At 37.7% G+C, this 19,090-nt stretch overlaps 3 protein-coding genes across 5 annotated transcripts; 1 reads left to right on the top strand and 2 right to left on the bottom strand.

The window, feature by feature from the left end:
- Positions 1–195: 195 nt before the first annotated feature.
- On the top strand, positions 196–5,487 carry LOC127949060 (claudin domain-containing protein 1). The gene is made up of 5 exons (XM_052546005.1): positions 196–313; positions 1,087–1,567; positions 1,679–1,783; positions 2,762–2,899; positions 3,569–5,487. Exons 2-5 carry the CDS (start codon positions 1,288–1,290, stop codon positions 3,787–3,789), a joined length of 744 nt encoding a protein of 247 aa, XP_052401965.1. The 5' UTR covers positions 196–313; positions 1,087–1,287; the 3' UTR covers positions 3,790–5,487.
- On the bottom strand, positions 5,212–12,747 carry LOC127949057 (N-acyl-aromatic-L-amino acid amidohydrolase (carboxylate-forming) B). 2 transcript variants are annotated; one of them, XM_052546003.1, is made up of 8 exons: positions 12,539–12,747; positions 11,622–11,653; positions 11,282–11,517; positions 9,422–9,617; positions 8,450–8,543; positions 8,260–8,367; positions 8,055–8,167; positions 5,212–5,858 (listed from the first exon to the last, which is right to left on the bottom strand). In XM_052546003.1, exons 3-8 carry the CDS (start codon positions 11,515–11,517, stop codon positions 5,661–5,663), a joined length of 945 nt encoding a protein of 314 aa, XP_052401963.1. In that variant the 5' UTR covers positions 11,622–11,653; positions 12,539–12,747; the 3' UTR covers positions 5,212–5,660. The 2 variants fall into 2 exon arrangements, with proteins under 2 accessions (XP_052401963.1, XP_052401962.1); XM_052546002.1 differs by lacking the exon at positions 11,622–11,653.
- Positions 12,748–13,261: 514 nt separating this feature from the next.
- On the bottom strand, positions 13,262–17,091 carry LOC127949056 (N-acyl-aromatic-L-amino acid amidohydrolase (carboxylate-forming) B-like). 2 transcript variants are annotated; one of them, XM_052546001.1, is made up of 7 exons: positions 16,705–17,091; positions 15,796–16,031; positions 14,894–15,089; positions 14,490–14,583; positions 14,300–14,407; positions 14,109–14,221; positions 13,262–13,830 (listed from the first exon to the last, which is right to left on the bottom strand). In XM_052546001.1, the coding sequence occupies exons 2-7, from the start codon at positions 16,029–16,031 to the stop codon at positions 13,633–13,635; spliced, it is 945 nt and encodes a 314-aa protein (XP_052401961.1). In that variant the 5' UTR covers positions 16,705–17,091; the 3' UTR covers positions 13,262–13,632. The 2 variants fall into 2 exon arrangements, with proteins under 2 accessions (XP_052401961.1, XP_052401960.1); XM_052546000.1 differs by having other exon boundaries at positions 16,583–16,727.
- Between the last annotated feature and the right edge of the window lie 1,999 nt (positions 17,092–19,090).

Here is a 19,090-nt window from a genome sequence, read left to right on the forward strand (position 1 = left end):
GCTACTTGTACGACACATTGTACATATTCTACACTTCCATATATGTTACAATGCAATTTAAATACTATATATAACGTATATATATATAAAGGCAGGTACACTGTGAACAGAAGAAAACAGTTTAGTTTCTTATCATTTTAGTCCTTTTTTAGCAAGAGCGTTTGAAAACCACGGACTGTATGAAAATCTAATAAAACTCAACGCGCATCTGATCGAGTGCACTGCTCGTGCCCGTGCGGATTTAAGTTGAGTACGCGCGTTCGTAATGGTAACCGGAAGCGGAGTCTTCGTCAGCGCGAAGGGTGTGTGTGTGGTAAGTTTAGTGACAATCGCACACAGCTTTTATTGATTTAAACAACAAACCTATATATGGTGTTTCATTGCTATATGAAGTTCACAACACTTACATTTTAAATACTTTATTTTTTATTCGCAAGAGTCTCGAGTACGTCGGTAAAACTAGCCTGTTAGCTGTTATGCTAGTCAACGTCTAAACTTTAATATAAGTTATGCAATATTTAATTTTAGACTCTTGTGTCTCAGTTAAATATATCTAAATCACCATATATGGGAAGAAATGCTCCTTTGTGTTTTTAAATGCTGCGAAAATTATTTTATATAGTTAACTCAAAAAAGACCACTTAACGTTAACTTAAATGAAAAGTTTAACTGTTGTTTTAAACCCTTTCTTTTTCACATATATATATATATATATATATATATATATATATATATATATATATATATATATATATATAAAACATTTATTTTTTTTAAATAAAGTTTTGTTATACCATTTTATATTAGAATTAACTAGTCGTCATTTCTTTTGTTGTTATGTGCGGTTTAGTGGCATTTATGTGAAATACCTTCTGCAATCGTAAGTACAACACATCCTTTCCCAGTCATACAATACACAGGTTTACTCACGAATGTCTAGCTACCTGACTGAATGCTTCGAAACTGGGATTGTCTTTTGCAAATCCAGCGACTCATTCCTCCTTAAAAGTGTATTAACTTGTTACTTCTGTAAACATGACTTTGTTTGACTCCTTTGAGATTTAATCACACTCTTCTCTGTTTCAGATGACTTAGGATCTTAAGAAGGATCACCTCCACGAGGATGAGATCTGACGTTCTGCACAGGATATTATAAGAGGATGAAAAGCAATCTCTGTCACCAAAACCCGAACAAGTTATATTACCGATCTCCTCACATCAGTCACCACACTCCTCAACCAAAGAGTTAATTGTTGGACATCTATAGGAAGTCTTTTAATCATAACCATGGTGGACAACCGATACGCCACGGCTCTGGTCATCGGCTCTGTGCTGAGCCTGCTCGCCACCATCTATCTCTCTGTTGCAATGGGTACGCACCACTGGTACCAGTACCACAGCCAGCCGGCCAGCAACGATGCCAACAGCAACTACTCGGACCTGCTGAAGAAATTTGAGGGAGAGGACATGAATGAGGGGAACTATAGCGACGCTCTGTTCCGGCTGAACGGCACGCTGGGTCTCTGGTGGCGCTGCATTCTGGTGCCCAAACACCTTAAAGAGCCTGGTAAGGAGAGGAACTTATGGTTATGTATTATTATTGTGCAGTTGGTTAAAAATTGATGCTTGCTACACTTTGCTTTCTCTCTCTTCTCACTCTCCGCTTCCTCCTTTCCAGATCTGATAATGACTAAATGTCAGGCCTTTACTTTGCCACAGCAGTGGGAAACCAAGTACAACTCCCCGGGGAATATTAAAAGTGGAGAAGATCTGCTGCGTACATGTACGTCCTGACTTGAAATCAATCATGTACTCGCACCTATATTTTCTAGGGATTTCTTTTGATGATATTCCGTTCGATTTATAGACTACCATTTGAAAGGCTGGGGTGGGGTCTTACTGGATAAATAAACCCTTTCAAGTAAAGTTGCGTTGAACTAAACAAAAGTGACAATCAAGAGATTTATATTAGGGCTGTCACTTTTAGATATTCAAATATATATATTCAAATACATTGCATGTTATTCGATATCCGTTAAAATTAGATTTTTCTCAAAAGTGATCGCCCTAATTTATATTGTTACAAAAGATTTCTGTTTCAAATAAGTGCTGCTCTTTTGAACTCTCCATCATCAAAGAATCCTTAAATAAGGAATACATCATCGTTTCCTCAAAAATATGAAGCAGCACAACAGTTTTCAACATTGATAATAATATTAATACTTGTTTCTTGAGCAGTAAATCAGCTTATTCAAGTGATTTCTGAAAGATCATGTGACACTGACGTGGCGTAACAATGCTGAAAATTCAGCTTTGAGTCATAGGAATAAATGATTTTTTTTATTTGAAAACAGGTATTTTAAATTGTAATAAGATATCCTAATAATACAGTTTTAATGTATTTTTAATCAAATCAAATAAATGCAATCTTGGTGAGCAGAAGAGTCTTCTTTCTGAAACGTAAAAAAAAAAATCTTGCTGACTTTTGAATGGTAGTGTATATATTGGGAAGATTTTTATTTTTCATTTATATCAAACATTTAATTTTAAACTTAATGACCAAATAAAACATATCGAAGGTATATCGGCTAATTTAACTAACAATGAAAAGAGTAAACATAATTTTTAATGCTCATTCAATTCACTTCTAATTGTTTATTGTCTAGAAACAGTTACTTTAAGTAAGATTCATTCATATATAGTATTTTAAAATTTGAAGTTATTTGCTATGTCATCATGTTTTAAATGTTTGTGTCCACAGACCTGTGGAAGTGTCAGTTCCTGTTGCCGCTGGTCTCTGTGGGGCTGGTGTTTCTCGCCGCGTTGATCGGAGTGTGTGCCTGTCTTTGCCGTAGTATCACTCCCACACTATTCGTAGGGCTGCTGCATCTGCTGGCCGGTAAGACATTAATAACAGCTAATGGTATATATATATATATATATATATATATATATATATATATTATACACACAGTACAGACCAAAAGTTTGGCTAAACCTTCTCATTCAAAGAGTTTTCTTTATTTTCATGACTTTGAAAATTGTAGATTCACACTGAAGGCATCAAAACTATGAATTAACACATGTGGAAATATATATGGAATTATATACATAACAAAAAAGTGTGAAACAACTGAAAATATGTCATATTCTAGGTTCTTCAAAGTAGTCACCTTTTGTTTTGATTACTGCTTTGCACACTCTTGGCATTCTCTTGATGAGCTTCAAGAGGTAGTCACCTGAAATGGTCTTCCAACAGTCTTGAAGGAGTTCCCCGAGAGATGCTTAGCACTTGTTGGCTCTTTTGCCTTCTGTCTGCGGTCCAGCTCACCCCTAAACCATCTGGATTGGGTTCAGGTCCGGTGACTGTGGAGGCCAGGTCATCTGGCGCAGCACCCCATCACTCTCCTTCTTGCTCAAATAGCCCTTGATGCCTTCAGTGTGACTCTACAATTTTCATAGTCATGAAAATAAAGAAAACTCTTTGAATGAGAAGGTGTGTCCAAACTTTTGGACTGTACTGTATATATATGAGATCATTATAATTTGACGTTTATTGTTTTCTCAGGCCTGTGTTCCCTGGCCACCGTATGCTGTTTCCTCACGGGCATGCATTTGTTACACAAAATATCCCAACTCCCTGAGGGTATGGACTATTCTCCGAGCTGGTCCTTGTTTTTGGCTCTGGTGTCGTCACCGCTGCAGATCATGGCTGCTGCGCTCTTCATCTGGGCCGCGAGGAGCCAACGCCAACACTACACTCGAATGACAGCATACAGGGTCGCTTAGGCAATAGAGGACTGACTATACAGTCGCTGAAGGGATTGTCTGCTCTCACAGAATGCATTTAGCCATGTTCGTTCAGCTGCTGCTTTTACCACTAACCAAGTTAAAGCTATGAAGGAAAAGATCAGAACATACCGCTCAAAGTTAGTAGGTTAACTAATGTTGTCCGTCCACCTGTCGCACTGTCCTGTGAATATATTCATTTCTTGAAGGATCTTCTTACTATATACCTGCCTTTTTAACCACTCGATTAGCATCTGTGCTGCTGAAGATGAGAAACTACACTTCTCAACCGCAGACTCACGCTCAACAACAGAAAAGCATCTATAAACCATAAACAGCAGTTATTCAGAGCTTCACCTTTTGTTTAGTCACACGATTACTCAATTTGATAGGTTAGGTTTAGTTTCATCTCCTCAGCATGTTTTAAATGCCGTATTTTTCTGACTATAAGTCGCACCTAAGTATAAGTCGCATCAGTCCAAAAATACGTCATGACGAGAAAAAATAAAACATAAGTCACATTTATTTATAACGGTATAGTCTGTAATGAACACCCTCTCGCGGCTATAGACGGTAATGTTTTCTCTCGGTTCATGTCAAATTAATTTTGATAAGTCACACCTGACTATAAGTCGCAGGACCAGCCAAACTATGAAAAAATTTGTGACTTATAGTCCGGAAAATACGGTAACGCGGGTGTTTTTTATTCTAGCTACTCGGTGACATCTTTAAGCGATAGCATTTTAGCACTTTGCAATCCCAAAATGTAATGGGTTATGCCTTGGCCTGAAAGACTAATGTTTGTGTCCATTATAAGAATTAACCACTTGAGCCTTTTTTCGTTTTTCTGAACATTTGGTTTGCTTAATATTTTTTCTTGTGCTTTGCATTGGTTATACTTTGTTGTTTACCATTTAGTTTCTCTTTGATAATGTATTTCACATTTGTTTAGTGACTTGATTAGAATCCATTTATAATGGTTTGAGATGGTTCAAGTACAGTAAACCATCTCAGCTGTGGTTTATATTTTATACTTAAGTTAAAAAATTTAGCTGGTGCACGTTATGTGATTTTTACCATTATGTTGTTTTCGATATGCTCTGCAGTTTAGGATTGCATAATGTGAGGTTATGACAACTAAATTAGTACATATAAAGCCACTCTAAACATTGGTGAAATCAGTGCAAAGGCACAATTAAATTGTCGATTTTGTGTCACATGATGTGGATTTAAAACATCCAGTTACTGCTGTCATTCATCATGTTTTTCATGCACTTTTACTAAAAATCTGTAGATGACTTTCAGTCAGTTGTAGATTTTAGTCAAGATTTCACTGCCATCATATTAATGCAAAAAAACACACCAGTGGTAAAAAGCACACTGTGCACATCCAGCTTCACTTGATCTCATTGTGCCATGTGGTTTATTCTGTGTGTTGTAATACTTGAGGTCACATTTTTTTCGAGTGCTTTTTGTTTTGTCTTTTTATTTCGAGTCCATGAGAGGCTCTATTTTCTCAAAGAAATCAGGCGAGAGCAACAGCATATGAGCAATACAGTCAAGAGGATACCTCACACTCCACTGTGACATCATTATAAAGTCAATACTTCAGACCGTTTGCCTTTTTTATACATTTTTGTACACGTTCACGTCATGTGAACATTTTGCTGGTCACAATAAATATCTTTGCATCCAAAATGCTGTTGCTCGTGTTTTAGAAGCAGATAAATGAGCCATTCATTGTCATATAGCTACAAATAAGTACATAGCATATACCTGAGTTACAAGTGACTGTCAAAAGCATTTTGGTGAAATCAACTGATTGATGGTGGTAATCGCGCTGAATTTAATATATTTTCCTTTCTCATCCTTCAGTCTTTCTGCACTCGCACCGCTGGAATTTTCAGCATTATCTTTTTTCCCAAGTGAAAAGCTATACCCTTTTCATAGTAAGCAGCCTCATTGATAAAGAAAGGATGAAGTGTCTCTTCTTCCTTGTAGTTCACAGTTTCTCCAGAAAATGACAAAAATAAAGGGTCTCCCTGCTTGAGAAGACAGAAGTCTTTGTCCTAGACAAAAAAAAAAAAAAACAATTTAGATTTTGGGTATATTTCACATAAATATATCTAGGTCACATTATAATCAAAATCAAGAAAATTTATATTTAGCATGTTTTAGACCGATTACTTTTGACCAAATTTTAAATTGGAATATTGTTGTCGACATCGTAAAATGCATTAAACATTACATTTCTGTATTGTTCCCCAAACTGTGTTAAATTAAAGAACTGCAGGGGGTTTATTAGTTGATGAAGAGCTAATAATTGATTACATAATAAAATTCTAAACAATAAATTGTTTTAAAATAAAAGCATAAAACACTTGAAAACCCAAATTTGAAATATCTTGTTTACCTTCATGTCAATATGACCATTAACTGACATCAAAGAACATGTAAATGTGTTATTTAATTACTGAAATATTATCTTTAAATATTAGGGGGACTTATGAGCATTTTAAAATGTAATATAATCCAATTACAAGTTCTACACTTTTAGAATTTGATTAATATAATCCAGATAACATTATCAATTCCTATCAAGCACTGATTACCATAATAATAATTGATCTTTTATCCACACAACAATAAATAGAATTTGATTTTTTCACCATTACTGTAAAAGAAAATAGAACTAAAATAAACTTAATTTTCTCATGATCTAGACTTCCTTTATCCTGATTCTGTGAGGATATACAAGTGCTGGTCATATAATTAGAATATCATCTAAAAGTTTATTTATTTCACTAATTCCATTCAAAAAGTGAAACTTGTATATTTTATTAATTCATTACACACAGACTGATATATTTCAAATGTTTATTTATTTTAATTTTGATGATTATAACTGACAACCAAGGAAAATCCCAAGTTATGTATCTCAGAAAATTTTAACTTAAGACCCATAGAAAGAAAGGATTTTTAGAAATCTTGGCCAACTGAAACGGATGAACATGACATGAACATGAACATGTACAGCACTCAATACTTAGTTGGGTCTCCTTTTTCCTGAATTACTGCAGCAATGCTGTGTGGCATGGAGTGGATCAGTCTGTGGCACTGCTCAGGTGTTATAAGAGCCCAGGTTGCTCTGATAGTGGCCTTCAGCTCTTCTGCATTGTTGGGTCTGGCATATCACATCTTCCTCTTCACAATACCCCACAGATTTTCTATGGGCTTAAGGTCAGACGAGTTTGATGGCCAATTAAGAACAAGGATACCATGGTCTTTAAACCAGGTACTGGTAGCTTTGGCACTGTGTGCATGTGCCAAGTCCTGTTGGAAAATGAAATCTGCATCTCCATAAAGTTGGTCAACAGCAGGAAGCATAAAGTGCTCTAAAACTTCCTGGTATACGGCTGCGCTGACATTGGACCTCAGAAAACACAGTGGACCAACACCAGCAGATGACATGGCACCCCAAACCATCACAGACTGTGGAAACTTTACACTGGACCTCAAGCAACGTGGATCGTGTACTTCTTCTCTCTTCCTCCAGGAAAGATGCTTCTGACGCAGTCTGTTGTTCAAGAGTGGCTTGACACAAGGAATGTGACAGCTGGAACCCATGTCTTGCATATGTCTGGTTCTTGAAGCACTGACTCCAGCTGCAGTCCACTCTTTGTGAATCTCCCACACATTTTTGGATGGGTTTTGTTTCACAATCCTCTCCAGGGTGCAGTTATCCCTATTGCTTCTACACTTTTTTTCTACCATATCTTTCCTTCCCTTTGCCTCTCTATTAATGTGCTTGGACACAGAGCTCTGTGAACAGCCAGCCTCTTTTGCAATGACCTTTGTGTCTTGTCCTCCTTGTGCATGGTGTCAATGGTCGTCTTTTGGACAACTGTCAAGTCAGCGGTCTTCCCCATGATTGTGTAGCCTACAGAACTAGACTGAGAGACCATTTAGGTCTAAACAGGTGTTTTGAGTTAATTAGCTGATTAGAGTCTGGCACCAGGTGTCTTCAATATTGAACCTTTTCACAATATTCAAATTTTCTATGATACTGATTTTGGGATTTTCCTTAATTGTCAGTTATAATCATCAAAATTAAAAGACATTTGAAATATATCAGTCCATGTGTAATGAATGTATAAAATATACAAGTTTCATTTTTTAATGGAATTAGTGAAATAAATCAATTTTTGATGATATTCTAATTATATGACCAGCACCTGTAAAATAAATAGCAGAACGACTGGCACCTGCAGCTGAGGATGAATGGCAGCAGTGAGACTCCGAGTCTCTGGATCTCTGGGATAATCAACACTTTTGATTAGCTTAAAGGCTTCTACATCCCCGCCTTCAAACACCGTTCCTGAAAACAACAGTTCAAAATATAACACACTTAATAATAAAGTATTACAGAAAGTACACAGGTAAGCCACATTTGTTTAGGACATACAGTACCTGAGTTGAATTTGTGGATCCAGTCTATTGTCAAGTCGACGGCCTCTTTCATAATGTTATAGATGTCAGCTCTGATGACACCATGCGGCTGCGGCCCGACCTCTAGAGCTACAGAAACACAGCTCATCTGAATGTGCATTTGTGGTGGAGTACACAAAGCAAATGCATTGAGATGATCACCATCACTTACTAAAGCCATGCTTGGACACAGACTCCAAGGAATAAGAATCACTAATCGGGAAATCCAGTACCAGCACTCTCACAGGAACCTTGGTTATCTTAGTCTTAAATGTGTACATGACAACACACAACATCAAAACACACGTGCGCATAAATAAAACAAAGGTCTGTGGTTCTTAGCTGTTTTTTTTTTCAGGACCTGTATTTTACACTGAATATTCTGTATTTTCAGTGCTGTGTCGTAACTAATTACAAGTAATCTGGTTACGTAATCAGATTCCATTAATGTAGTACATGTAATTATATTTCAATCTAAAATGTTAATAATTGGATTACAGTTACTTTTTCATGGATTGCATAATTTTAAGATGCAGTCCGTTAGTTCCTCTTTGTTTCCATCTCCGTCTGTTATTTGTGAAATTATCATCTTTGCATGGCTCCAGTGGAAGAATATAATGTTTTGAGGAGTATGTGTGGCTGTCAGATTCTAGCCTACATCTTGAAATATAAAATCATATTGTCATCTAAACAAGTAACAAGTCTGCCATTTTTGTTCAGACTAAATGTGGAAAATCCACTTCAAACTGTGCAAATTATTATTACTGTTACATTCTCAAATTATCATGGCATCAGCATTGCGTGATTTCAATTTCTGTAGTCGAAAAGGGAGGGAAAGGGTGAGTCTGAGAGAAGGAGACAGAGAACGGTATGAGGTGGCCCGATATATGAAGGTTTTTAGGAAGTCAACATTTGCATGTTCTCAGATGACAAGTAATGGACATATATATTTATTTACGATAATTATAATTCTCATTTAAATTTATAAACTAAAGCAGCGCTGTCCCAATTTTTCCCTTGCTGTCTGTCCAATTTTTTCCCTGGCTGCCTGTCCAATTTTTGGTCACAGCAACCCACCAGTTGAGAACGACTGACCTTGGTTTCCAGTATGGTGTACATTGAAGCACACTAGAAATGTTCTTGCCTGTAGGTATTTGCAGATGTGCAGGGTCACCCAGTCACTGGTCGTGTAATGGATGAGTGTGACGCCCATGTTGGACGTGGTGTTATGAAGGTCACAGATCATGTCTGTTGCATCGGTGGATTCTTTCAGCCCCAGCAGATTGTTCAGTTCCTGAGCACGCCGGACTTCATACGGGCTGCTGTCTGTAATAGGACAACTGCAAGAGAGAGCTACACAGTAACATATTTGCATGTAGAAATATATTTACTGTTATTTATTTGTTAACTAGAGTTGCTGCACAACTAGTCAACATCCATCTATCCCAGGTGTACCATAGACACCGAGACCCAAGAAAACCTCTGAATGACAAAGAGGAATTTTTAGAACTTCAAAATTTACATTTTTAGGCTGATCTGCCTCAGCAGTGTAAGCACCCTTGAATGCTTGAGAGGACAAATCAAATCAAAGTAGGCAGAATTTAATGTGAATTTAAGCACGAAGCATCAGTTTTAATGCTGAAAGAGAACTAGGTAAGACGGAAGTAGTTAAACATTTAATTAATTTTTTCACAACTGTTTTACAATAGACCCTTTTCTCAATGGTCATCAGCATCATAAATCCTCCAGTTTTCAAGTGTTTTATATTTTCATTTTTATTGTATGTACATTTAATAATAATAATGCTTAAGCAGAGGGTGTTTCTAATGCAACGTCTATGGGCGTGACAGAAAATTTGAAATTGTTCTCAGTCTATTTTTTAGGAATTATGACTACTTCTACTGAGAAACCCAGAAAATAGAAAAAGGTCTATATAAATGTTCAAAAGGGGACAGTATTATCTAGTAATGCAAACTACTCAACATTTTGCTCAGATTGCATCTAAATTTCATGTAATTCCTGAATGTGATGAGACAGCAAGCGTTTTACGTTTTCAACATGTTAGGCATACAAATAAGATTAAATGAGATCGCATACTATTATAATATATGGGAGGCCGTTTGAGATGAAACCCATTGAAACACTTGCGATACACGTTGAAAACTTGCGATACACGTTGAAACACTTGCGCATACATGTCAAACACTATATATCTGTGCATATATATGAAAGACGTGGTTACATAGAAACTCCTTGCATAAACCGCACTTCTGTTTCCAAATGAACTAAACTTCTGGTTGGGAAGTTGTGGCCTAGTGGTTAGAGAGTTTAACTCCTAACCCTAGGGTTGTGGGTTTTAGTCTCGGGCTGGCAATACCATGACTGAGGTGTCCTTGAGCAAGGCACCAAACCCCCAACTGCTCCCCGGGTGCTACAGCACAAATGCTGTGTGTGTGTTCACTGCTGTGTTTGTGTGTGTGTGCATTCACTGCTGTGTGTGTGTGTGTGTGTGCGTTCACTGGTGTGTGTGTGTGTGTGTGTGTGTGTGTGTGTGCGTTCACTGGTGTGTGTGTGTGCACTTTGGATGGGTTAAATTCAGAGCACAAATTCTGAGTATGGGTCACCATACCTGGCAGTATGTCACATCACTAACTATTCACCAACTAACCAACAATGAAACAACTTCCGGGCACACTGAAAATGTTTATGCTCTCTCAGTCTCAAAGTGCGGCCTTTGTGCAGGTACAACAGTAGGTGGGCGATAACAGGGTTTATGCAAAGAGTTTCTATGTAACCACACATCTTTCATATATATGCACAGATATATAGTGTTTCCCATGTACACGCAAGTGTTTCACATGTACTGTATGCGCAAGTGTTTCAATGGGTTTCATCTCAAACGGCTTCCCATTATAATATATTTTGCTTTTAGAAGAAAGAATAGACCTAATTCAGAACCTTAATTTTTTTTTTATCCACTCCATGTTGCAGTCCCACATCTCACCTCAGCGTGTCTCTGTTGAAGCAGCGGTTCATATCCGTGTCAATGTATCTTCTGCACTCTTTCACAGCCCTTGGGTTTGACAGCACAGTTGTTACAGGAATCGGCCACACACCCTCTCCCTTCTCTTTCCGCTGTCGCTCCATCTCCTGCACAACATACACACCGGACAGCTCGTTCCCATGGGTGCCGCCACACACGGCCATACGAGCCAGTGCTGGCAGGAACACGAACGCCATCTGCAACAGAAAAGTACACTTTTGAGTTTTCAAATGGTATGGCAATATTTTAATGTCTGTCTAATTCAGATTAACCTATAATATAATAAAGTTATGTGCTTTACTTATGATTTGTAGTTCTAGATGATATGTAGAACTAATGAGAGAGTAACCCCCCCACCCCAAAACAAACAATCAAACAAACAAACAAAAACATAATTAATAATCCCATGGAGGAGGTCAACAGAACACGTGCTGAATATTCTGCATGGTTGGCACAACAGACTGGAAACTACACTGTTAACAAGAACAAAAGTGAACTGTTGCATTTGAGAAAAACAATTATTTACTGAAAATGACTGAAAATGAAAATGAAGCAATGGACAAAGGGTTATTATTGTTAACTACAACTTACTAGAAAGAGAGAGAGAGTATAGATAGATAGCTTTCATACATCACACTTCAAGAATTCCATTCAAACTGTTTAATGTTGTGGTTTCTAATAAAGTTATGCCTGCAGCCTGACTAGTGGGTAACTTTATTATGTCTGTGTTTACGTTCATTTGTCGAGTGTTTATCCATGTGTGTACACCTTGTGTTCATGGTATTAGTTTAAGAATTTTGCTGTTTTCCTGTAAAAGGAAGTGTTCTGTAGCTTTCTTAAATAATATGCATTTACTGAAGAGCATTATTACAAGCCGTCTCACATTTTACAACAACATGCAACATATCAGAGCAACAGCTCTAAAAAGGAAAGGTAATCCTACTGCTATTTTTAATACAGAAGTAAAGCTGTTTCACTTCTTCTTCCGGCTGCTTTCCCTCTAATCGTCTTACTGAGTGAAGCTGCACAAGGCACAGCAGACATTTGGACACATAAGTGTGACAGAGTATGCATTCAGACACACATTCAGTCGGTACAGGCCTAATCTAACCTCAGGGGCCACAACACAGCAGGAGCCGCATCTGCACACACACATTAATAGTTTAAGACATTCTTCCCCAGTTGCTCAAACACAGTAAAGTATATGCAAAGATTTACCTCGACCTTCTTTTCTGTCTGCTTCAGTCACCGGCCCTGGATCATCTTCCACACATGACCTTTACTTCCACTGAAGCTCCAGCATGAAGCAGGCGTTTGCTGACTCATACATGCACTAAAAAGAAAGGGTGTGTGGAAGAAAATCAATGGGGGAAGGATAAACATGACAAATGAGAGGACCACAGAACTGGCTCCTGCCCGACTTTCATAACAAACCGGTATTTCCTGTCACGGTTTCCTACTACTTCCGACCTCAGTGCATAAACACCTGCTATTGCAAAACAACCAAAAAAAAAAAAAACTTATTTGGTTGTAATCACTGTTAGCATTGTGCTAACTTATGATGCCTCTATAAGCATTGAAGATTCAGTAAACTTCACAAACTTCCAGCAGTGTAGCAGTCTCTAATCTATCTGTGCATGTCCATGTGTTTGGGAGGAGGCGTGGCTTTGGAGAGTGATTTGTTGGGAGGATGGGATCTTATGCTTTTAAAGCTAGCTTGCTATTGCTAACCTCTCCGAAATGCCTACTCTACCTGTAAAGATTAACTGTTAAGGGCAACTTAAAGCAAGGGTTCTGAAGTTGCTTAATATGGAGCCACCTTGTGATCAATTTTCACAAACTTTTCTATCCATACTTGTTTTTACATGATGTATGGATCTTTCCATTTTTGTAATGGTAGGAGATTTCGATTTGACATAATTGAGACCCAATGAAACGAAATGTCTTTAAAAAGAAGCAATAATATTTATTATAACCATAAACTGCAAAGGCCCAACAATATTAAAAATTAATAACATGACATAGGCTGAGGAATTCACAATTTTGTAAATGCCTAGACAGCAGAAGTTACAGCATTACATGTATAAGACATGTTCGACTAAATATTGTATTACATTTTTTAAAAAGTGTAATATGTGACTGAACGCATTGATTTTGACAACTTAATTAGCATTGCATTTTTACCTGAGTTATAAGTTATTGCAAAAGTGTTAAAATCATTTAAGTGGCATCCGGATTTCTTAATATCATCTGATTGATGTTAGATTTTTTGGCAATCATGCAGAGTTTTATATCCGTTCCTCTCCAATCCTTCAGTCTTTCTGCACTTGCACTGTTGGAATTGTCAGTGTCAACTTCTTAGCCAAGTGAAAAGCAATTCCTTTTTCATAATAGGCAGCCTCATTGATAAAGAAAGGATGAAGCGTCTCTTCTTCTTCATACTTCACGGTTTCTCCAGAAAATGTAAAAAACAAAGGGTCTCCCTGCTTGAGGAGAGAGAAGTCTCTGTCCTAGAAAAAAAAAAGAATTCCTTAATTTACAAAACATACTTGCATACATACATCGTACATTTTCCCCATTTTGTATAATTCCCCCCCAAAATATTTTAATTTATTTTAAAAATATTTTTTAAATCAGCATAAAAGCAGTACAACAAATACTACCGTGATGAATAAATACTTTACCATTTTTATCATTTATGACATGTTTACAGTAATTCTATGAGATCTTTTTTCTCCATCATTAATATAAATGGTCCTAATATCATAAATAGCAGAATGACTGGCACCTGCAGCTGAGGATGAATGGCAGCAGTGAGACTCCGAGTCTCTGGATCTCTGGGATAATCAACACTTTTGATAAACTTAAAGGCTTCTACATCCCCGCCTTCAAACACCATTCCTGAAAACAACATAGTTTGAAATAAGTCACAATTACAACAGTCAAATATAAACCAAAATGGTTTAGGTCTTACAGTACCTGAGTTGAATTTGTGGATCCAGTCTATTGTCAGGTCGACGGCCTCTTTCATAATGTTATAGATGTCAGCTCTGATGACACCATGCGGCTGCGGCCCGACCTCTAGAGCTACAGAAACACAGCTCATCTGAATGTGCATTTGTGGTGGAGTACACAAAGCAAATGCATTGAGATGATCACCATCACTTACTAAAGCCATGCTTGGACACAGACTCCAAGTTATATGCGTCACAAATAGGGAAATCCAGTACCAGCACTCTCACAGGCACATTGGTTATCTTAGTCTTAAATGTGTACATGACAACACACAACATTAAAACACACGTGCATAGGCACAAAAAAAAAAAAAAAACATGTTCTACTCATGGAATGGTCAACGCAGTTAAAATGGAACATTTATAAAAACACAGATGTGTGGTCCTTCACTCGTTTTGCTTCAGGAAGCAGATTTTACACTGAATATTAAGTACAACTGTTTGTGACATGTACAACTTGCTGTCTGTTCAATTTTGGGTCAAACCTCCAACTAGTTGAGAACGACTGCCCTTACTTTCTAGTACGCCATTTATTGAAGCACACTAGAAATGTTCTTGCCTGTAGGTATTTGCAGATGTGCAGGGTCACCCAGTCACTGGTCGTGTAATGGATGAGTGTGACGCCCATGTTAGACGTGGTGTTATGAAGGTCACAGATCATGTCTGTTGCATTGGTGGATCCTTTCAGCCCCAGCAGATTGTTCAGTTCCTGAGCACGCCGGACTTCATACGGGCTGCTGTCTGTAATAGGACAACTGCAAGAGAGAGGTGATATGAGATTAACATCCATTCACATTTTTACATGTATAAATACAGTTAGGCCCATATATATTTGGACAGAGGCACGATTTTTTTATTTTAGCTATTGACCAAAACATATTCAAGTTACAGATATATAATGAATATGGGCTTAAAAGGGTTTAGGAAATGTAAGAAAATAAATTTCTGTAATCAGTGTTACAAGCACCCCAGACGCATTGTTTTTCCATTTTTGTATCTTAACCACCATCAAACCGATGCAAGCTTCATATATTCCAATGTTTCTCTATGGCGCTGAAACCTACAGATGTCAGAGCTAGACAAGATGAGGTGATTCTGGTGATTCTTACCTCTACTCAGCAACATCTATCCAGCTGAAAGCATCCATAGTATTTCTTTCCACACGATTAATTTCAGTGGCTACTGTCAAGTATTTGGTTACCAAAATTCTTCCAAATAATTCTTAGAGTGACTAAATGAAAAACTGGGGAAGTCTGATGCATTCAAGTGAATTGGTTTGTCCTAAAGGGACCTCTTTCTCATTTTGGAAAGTCAGATTCATTCTAGTGAATAAGCTTGTTCTAAACAGAGCCTGCTTTTATTTCTTTATCCATTACTACTGTATATAATTACCTAACTATCTTTTTTAAATAAGTAATTTCCTCACAAAACAATACTCCATGTTGCAGTCCCACATCTCACCTCAGCGTGTCTCTGGTGAAGCAGCGGTTCATATCCGTGTCAATGTATCTTCTGCACTCTTTCACAGCCCTTGGGTTTGACAGCACAGTTGTTACAGGAATCGGCCACACACCCTCTCCCTTCTCTTTCCGCTGTCGCTCCATCTCCTGCACAACATACACACCGGACAGCTCGTTCCCATGGGTGCCGCCACACACGGCCATACGAGCCAGTGCTGGCAGGAACACGAACGCCATCTACAACAGAAAAGTAATTATTCTCTTATTTTGTTTTCAGAGGTTTTGTGCATAATGGATTTCATCCCTTATAATAGATTGATACATCTCAGTATAAGAAGTTCTGGAAGGGAAAAACCAACACATCCTAGATGAACTTATCTAATGAGAACATAAAACACTTAAGTTGTGTGTCACAACCTGCTTTCATTAGTAGACTGTTAGTATGTATTTGGCTTTCATACATCACATTCTAGAATTCCAAACTGTGTAATGCACTTTCTAATAAAGTTATGGCCAAATACTGGGTAACATTTACACCAGTTTACTCTCATTTGACAGGCATTTACTCATGTGTGTATACCTTTAAGAACATGTGACCATGGTATTAGCTTAGCTCTGTTGCTACTGGAGGTTTAGCTGTTTTACTTCGAATTCGACACTAAGTATTATGTTGCTCTGTTAAACTGTGTTCATTTATTGAAGACTATTTTTACTAGCTGTCTCACATTCTTCAACAACATGCAACATATCAGAGTAAAGGCTACAAATGTGAAAGGAAAAGCTCCTACTGTTGTTTCTAATGTTGTTATATGCTCCTTCTTCCAACTGCTTTTCCTCTAATAGTCTCACTGAGTGAAGTTTGGACACATGAGGTGTGACAGGGCATGCAAAACACGAGACAATGATTTACCACGTCCTTCTTCTTCTTCTCTGTCTGCTTCAGTCACCAGCCCTGGATCATCTTTCAGACTTGACTCTCACTTTCATTTGAGCTGAAGCAAGAAGCGAGCGTTTTGCTGACTGGTATATGCGCTAAAAAGAGAGCGGGTGTGTGATTATTTTAACCTAAACATAACGACTCTAACGTTACATAATGACAGAAGCGGGGAAGCGTTTCCGTATTTCCTGTTACTGTTCCCTCGCACTTCCTCAGGAGGAGATAAACGGATGCTGTTTAATTATGTTTTATCAAAATGAGAATAGTAATTATTATCATTATAAATTATATGAGCTGGTATTCATATTTGTTTTTCCATGTCCCCTACCAGTACACTGCGCATGTCTAAAGCTCAGTTCTACGGCGATAGAGAAAGGTGGCGGGTCTATATAGCAGTTTAGCCAATGGCTGATTGAATACATAAACATTTAGCCAATCAGCGTCCTCAAACCTTATGTCTACTGTAGATTGTTTTAAAATGATTATATATTTTTTTCCCTCACTGTTTTTGTTATTGCACTGTAAATTATGAATTTTGACCAATAAAAATATTTTTTATCTTGCCCTGGAAATAAGCTTGCAGAAAAATACTGTTTTAGGAATCATTCTCAAACTTAATCCTGAACTTAGTAAAACAATGATCATTATTTAAAATATGTTGCTAAAATTTTTGGATGGGCACAGCCCTAATTTGAAAATGTCCCACAGGCTCCCACTGGCCATGATATGAACTGTTGTTGTATGGACAAGAAATGCATTAAGATTGTTCCACGGGGTAAATAAATACATACAAAAACATGATAAAAGCATATGGTCTTGAAATGCACGATGGTGAAAAATTATGGTTGCTGGTATATGCTTAAACTGTTTCAAGATATGCTGCAGATGTTTAAGTTTGCATACTCTTCTTGAAAGTAAATTACACTATATGACGTTATTCTGAATTCTCATACATAATTTAAGTATTAAGTATTTTCTTCAAATTCACACAGCATTTTTATTTTTCGATTCTTATTGTTTACAGAATCAGAAACAACTCTAGTTTATATAACGATTTTTTTCCCCCAATCATCTCCCATAATTGGTATAAATGGCTGTTGACTCAAACTATGAAATTACCAAAAATAATATGGCTTATTATTGAGCAATTCAGTTTCTTGTTCAATCAGCTTGATGGCACAATGCCACATGAGAGCACAGGGGCAGCTGGTTTTCCCATCCATTTTCTCTTTCAAACTCAGCAGCAGTACCACTCAAACTGGCAATTGCACTCAGTCAATATGACTGAAAGGAGTAATTTAACCTAACCCAGAGTTGATTTTTTTTTTTTTTTTTAAACACCAGAAATTAAAGATGTAAGACTGCAGAGATCTTGAATGAAATCAGGTTGTTCTTTTGGGGACTGGGTCTTCTCTCATTGTAGCAGCAGAAAGCAATCTTTAAACTAGCTGTGTGCACAATGGATGTAATCAGTGACAGAAGGCAATTTCTGTTCTTGAGTGCTAGAAACATGTGAAGTAGAAACCCACTGAGAGCTTTAGTAACAAGAGTGTTGTGAAGACAGACAGTGCTTGATGTGGCCCGGTATGCAGTACCAGCCCTTTTGTCTTTAGAGTACCTGCACTTTTCTACATACCGCCACTTCTAACATGTTGCTGGTACTCTGAGGAAAAAAATCAGTGTGTGGGTGATTAGAAATGACACTATATAAATCACACTACCCAGGTGGGATCACCTCTCATTTCGACTAAACATGTTGCACTCCAAAATGCACACTAAGCGGATGCAGAGAAAGACTTGTTTGTTATTTTGAGTAATCGTGCAGCCCTAACTGCATCCCTCCACGTTTTACAACATTCACCTGTTTACTGGTGATTCCCTGCTCAGAGTCCACTTGCAAAACAAGCTCACCTCAATCACAGACACACACTTGCATTGTGCCATTAGTCATTATTCCCCCTTGTGAAGTAGAGGAAGCAACTGTTGATCTGATTCATTAAGTGTGCTTCAATCAGAGTTTAATCCCTTTTAATTGGAAGAGCTTCTCCCCAGGCGCTAAAAGCGATGTGATAGCAGGACTCCTCCAACAGGCGTTAGTGGAGGTTGCCAGATCTGCACGATAAAAGGGCAGCGTCTTCCCGGAGAGCTCAAACACCTATGGAAGCATCAAAGGATTAATTGTCGAAGATGAAAGGTACAAAACCACCTGAACCGTGAGTGCGTGGTGAGATGTGTAACATGGCCTTTCTGTGGTTAGAACACACACAGATAAACAGGCATGAGCGTAAATACACAAACAAGCACACGCACACGCTCCCACTATACTGAAACTGTGTACATAGGTACAAACTGATAAAAA

The sequence above is a fragment of the Carassius gibelio genome, chromosome B1 (assembly GCF_023724105.1).
Source record: "Carassius gibelio isolate Cgi1373 ecotype wild population from Czech Republic chromosome B1, carGib1.2-hapl.c, whole genome shotgun sequence".
Lineage (NCBI taxonomy): Eukaryota > Metazoa > Chordata > Actinopteri > Cypriniformes > Cyprinidae > Carassius > Carassius gibelio.